This window comes from Arachis ipaensis, chromosome B03, assembly GCF_000816755.2.
Source record: "Arachis ipaensis cultivar K30076 chromosome B03, Araip1.1, whole genome shotgun sequence".
NCBI lineage: Eukaryota > Viridiplantae > Streptophyta > Magnoliopsida > Fabales > Fabaceae > Arachis > Arachis ipaensis.
In genome coordinates this window covers 11,267,036-11,271,360 of record NC_029787.2, presented here as the reverse complement: position 1 = coordinate 11,271,360, position 4,325 = coordinate 11,267,036, and the positions used below count along the sequence as shown (strand labels likewise).

The 4,325-nt window shown below is 32.3% G+C and overlaps 2 protein-coding genes across 2 annotated transcripts in view; one reads left to right on the top strand and one right to left on the bottom strand.

Annotated features, from left to right (window-relative positions):
• LOC107632465 (cytochrome P450 81F3-like) overlaps positions 1-3,179 on the bottom strand; it is an 18,705-nt gene extending 15,526 nt beyond the window's left edge. The window contains exon 1 of the mRNA XM_016336140.2: positions 3,060-3,179. Within this exon, the coding sequence (XP_016191626.1) occupies positions 3,060-3,143 (84 nt within the window). The 5' untranslated portion in view covers positions 3,144-3,179. The remainder of the gene's footprint in view (positions 1-3,059) is intronic.
• Positions 1-4,325, top strand: part of LOC107629546 (phosphatidylinositol N-acetylglucosaminyltransferase subunit C) — a 38,822-nt gene that overhangs the window by 4,331 nt on the left and 30,166 nt on the right. The window lies entirely within an intron of this gene.

Sequence of the window (4,325 nt, the reverse complement as noted above, 5' to 3'; positions counted from 1 at the left end):
TATATTTTATAAAAACTAAAAGTATCTTAAATTTGATTAGTCTCTATTTATTGAAAATTAGAAACGTCCAAAATTATTAGTTTTTTACCTGTAAAATAAAATAATAATAATAAATTAGTACCAATTCATTGATTATATAAAAATAGAGCTGATCATTATGTATTTTAAGAACGGAAAACGCCTCGAGTTTTGAGAAACCCAGGAGGTTGATTTGAGCAGTAAGAAGCTGTTCAGTCTAGAATAACGTGGACTACCTCAAGGGAATGTGATGCTGTCGAAGCAGAATAAATCCTTCAATATTTTCAACTTCTTTGGATCTTGAACAGTTAGAAATAATAAGTTATGGAGGTTTTAAGCTTTCAAATTAGATTTCTGATCCATCCTATGCCTATCTAGTTGATATGAAACTTTATAACTGCATGAATTGTGGATGTCTTCTACTCATTGGTAAATTGCCGTCTCTTCGCTTTTTGTGTATCAACGGAATGGACAAGTTTGAAAGAATAGATGAACACTTTTGTCGGGATGGAGACGATCAGCAATATCATGCATTTTCAAAGTTGGAAAAACTGTCAATTCATCCATGCCTCAATTGAAAGAGTGGACAGGAGTACAAAATGGAGACTTTCCATGGTTGAATAAACTTGAGATAAAATTTTGCCCTGAACTGCACTCACTTCCAGTGTTGTCTAGTCTCAATTCTCTTAAGCATTTGAAATTGTGTTATTGTCCAAATATCTCATATTCTTTTGATGGAAACAGATTTAGATGTCTTGAATATCTTTTGATCAGACACTGCTCCGAGCTACCGAAAGACTGCAAGAAAGTGGAGGGCAAATACTGGAGAGAGATAGCTCATGTCCCCAATGTATTTATTGATGATGAAGAAATCACTCGTCTTAACTGGTTAGAACTTTATTATTTTTTTCCTTATATATATTTGGGATTCATCTTTTTATCTTTACTTTTATTAATAATATTTTGCATTCCAAATAGACAACTACCTAAGCTGTAATTGAGATATTTAGGTTTGTTTTTAACTTATATTACTGTCTTGTTCTGATGATGTTTGCCAACTTGTATTAACTTGGTTTCACCAATTAGTGTACTTATTTCTGACTGCCTTGTATATTCATAATTCATAATAGGAATATTTAATCTAATGAAGCATTTAGCTTGCTAGGACTCTTTAATATTATCAAATTTAGAGAAGACTTAATAAGATTTTGGTCTCTGTAACATTAGCAAACTTTGGTTTTGTCCTTATAGTTTTATTTTATTTTCAAAGGGGCCAAAAATTTATTTAAGCTTTTAGAAAATTAATTTCTAGATTTGAGCACGACATGAATGAGGCTGACCCTAGTTTAAGTAGTTGCATCTCTACACAAGGGTGATGCAGTGTTCAATGCTCCTTACCTGGTAAGGTTTGGGAAGGATAGATGTATGTAGCCTTGTGCCTGAAAATGGAGATGTAGTTGTGGATTGTAAGCCAGAAATAACAATAATATATGTTCCTCCTTCAGTTTGGAAAGAGAAGAAAAGGCTCGGTGGTTTTGGCATAGGCATAGCAGTTGCACCATCAGAAGATTTCCATCTTATTTAGTTTTCATACATTGCATGATATGATTTATTTAGCAGACACATCTAGGGGGAAAAGTTTTGTTGTGCTTGTAGTACTTTGCATGTTGTATGGAGTGCCAGTTCTACACAAACTTTAACATTGTAGAAGTAAACTTGAAGGCTCACAGACTCTGTTGAAAATTTTCATAGAACTTCTCTGTTGAACTTATTGCAGGTTGCAGAGGAATGGTTAGTTGTTAGGGATCATATGAGACGATGAATTTCAGGTTTCACCAAGAACTTTCAGATTTATCCGCTTTTGGTGCCGAGGTTGGTGATAGGAAAGTCTGTAAAGCATTTTGGCCTGGTGCTACAGTATGAGGGAGCTCTTTCTATGACTCTATGTTCCTATGTTGAGATTTAAAGCCAAACTATTAGTGTAATCTCATCGTATTGTTACTCTTCTAAGAGACTGTTTCGCTTATAGTTATTACAATTATCAAATCATTTGGAGTGTGTTCCATTTATCCTGAATTTCATGTTCCACCGGCTAAAAATTGGTCAATTATACTATGCTTCTTATTCGTCAACCTTATCACTTAAAATTAACTAACAATGTTACGCCTCTATTATATAAGTTGTTGTAAACTATTTTGGTGTGTGATTAATTGCAATTGATTATACAATATTTTGGAAGTATTATTATCAATTAGGAACTGGCAATTTATGAAAAACCATGTTACTTATTCCTCAATCTTGTCACTTTAACTTAACTAACAATGTTATTTGCACATCAAAATAGTTGGTGTTTGTTTAGAAAATAATTCTACTAGTATTAGATTTATTGATGGCTAATGGGTTGTTGCATGCACAAAGTGAGATTTGAATCTCTAGTACTTGTTTGAACGAATTATTGAATTAACTATTAGACCAATCCAAGATGGTTCATGATCTAATTATTATTAACACATAACTTAGACAGAACTTCAATCATACTCCGACTTGTCCCACACAAAACCACCAAAGGCTCAACTTTGGGCATGGTAAGTCCTAGTCTTTCCTTCATGTTGATTTCTTCATTTCCAACTCTATCAAACTCAAAACAATGAATCAATGCACCCAATGTATGCCCAATGATACGTTTTGCCAACACTGCTCCAGGGCAAGCTCTCCTTCCAATATTCATGGAATCATATTGTAGTACACTTCCCCACCTCTATCTTCTTCTTCGAACCTCTCCTTGGCAATCACTAGAGGATTCGTGGGGTATAAGTTGTGGTGTCACAGGGTATAAGTGTTTCAATTATTGTTGGCAATTAAGTGATAGTTACTAAAATCTTCCAGTATTATAATTTTAAATGAGTCTACTGATTTTACAAAATTTCAATTAGAAGAGACAATTTTATGATTTAAATTAAGATACAATTTTTAATTTACCTTTTTATTTTCACGTAAAATCTCAATTTTTTCTTCCATAAGTCAATGAATTATTTACTTACCAAAATGACTCCTTTCATATTGTCATCAGCATAGAATTCAGGTTCAGTTTCTCTGAGATGCAACATGACATCAATCAGAGTCATGCTCCTTTTTTCGTTAATTTAGTCCTGTTTCTCCTATGCTCGTCAAAGAGGTTCTGCAAGAACCGGTCCATCTTCTTCATCAACTCAATCATTCTCTTCAAGCTCAGTGAACTCCCTCGTAAGAATCTGAAACTCTTTTCCTCCTTCGGTCACTCCATGCTTTCCATAGTATCTCTTCCCAGATATCATCCTCGGCATAATATTGAAAGATATTATGCAATTCGAATTAGTTTAATTCGATTTATATAGAAGTATAATTGGAGACATGTACGTAACGTTATTTAGTCTGGGTGATTCATATAATATTAGCATCGATTTAGTTTATACAAGTGCTTTATTCTTATGTTTTAAGAGAGGCTACGATAGTCCATTCAAAAGTGGGCTACCAAAATGCAAAGCCTACTTTAAAAACGTCATAACACTCGAGGGCCGACGTCGAGTTGACAGCAACACCACCACCACTAGCTGTGTTTGGGAAACTCGTTGGAAGAGAAGAAGCACGTTTAGACTTCTTGAAAGCTTCAACTTTTGGTTTGGCAAATTTTTTTTTATGAACGCAGAAGTGATTTTGCTACCAAAACCAACGTTTACAAGAAGCAACTATTTTTAGCTTATGCGTTCTTAACCATGGATACTAACCATTTATTTATCTTTTATCAACTTTATCCTTCATGTATGTTATTATATTATTTATAAAATTCTTGTTATTTCTATTTATATGAGCTCTATTTTTCTATTATTTATTATTTTTATTTTTTTCAATTGTTTGTTTGATATTATACACCTTTATAATTGTGATTTTTGTGTATTATGTTTGTTATTATAATAATAAGATAATATAAAAAAAATAATTTAAGTTGAGGTCTATTTTAGTAATTTTTGATCTAAAAGTGATTTTGAATTGTATAAGTCAAACAACATTTATTTTACTATAATCAATTTTGATACAAAAATTGCCAAACATAAATTACTTTAACACAAACTTACTTTTTATCAAAAATTGTCAAACATAAATCACTCTAATACAAACTTACTTTTCTATTCCCTCGCTTAGGGTTTGTTTGGATGTTGAAAAGAAAATGAAAGGAAAGAAAATAAGAGGAAAGAAAATGGAAAGAAAAGTTAAGTTATTTGTGTGTTGTTTGGATGAATAGAAAATAGATGGAAAGAAAATAGAGAGAA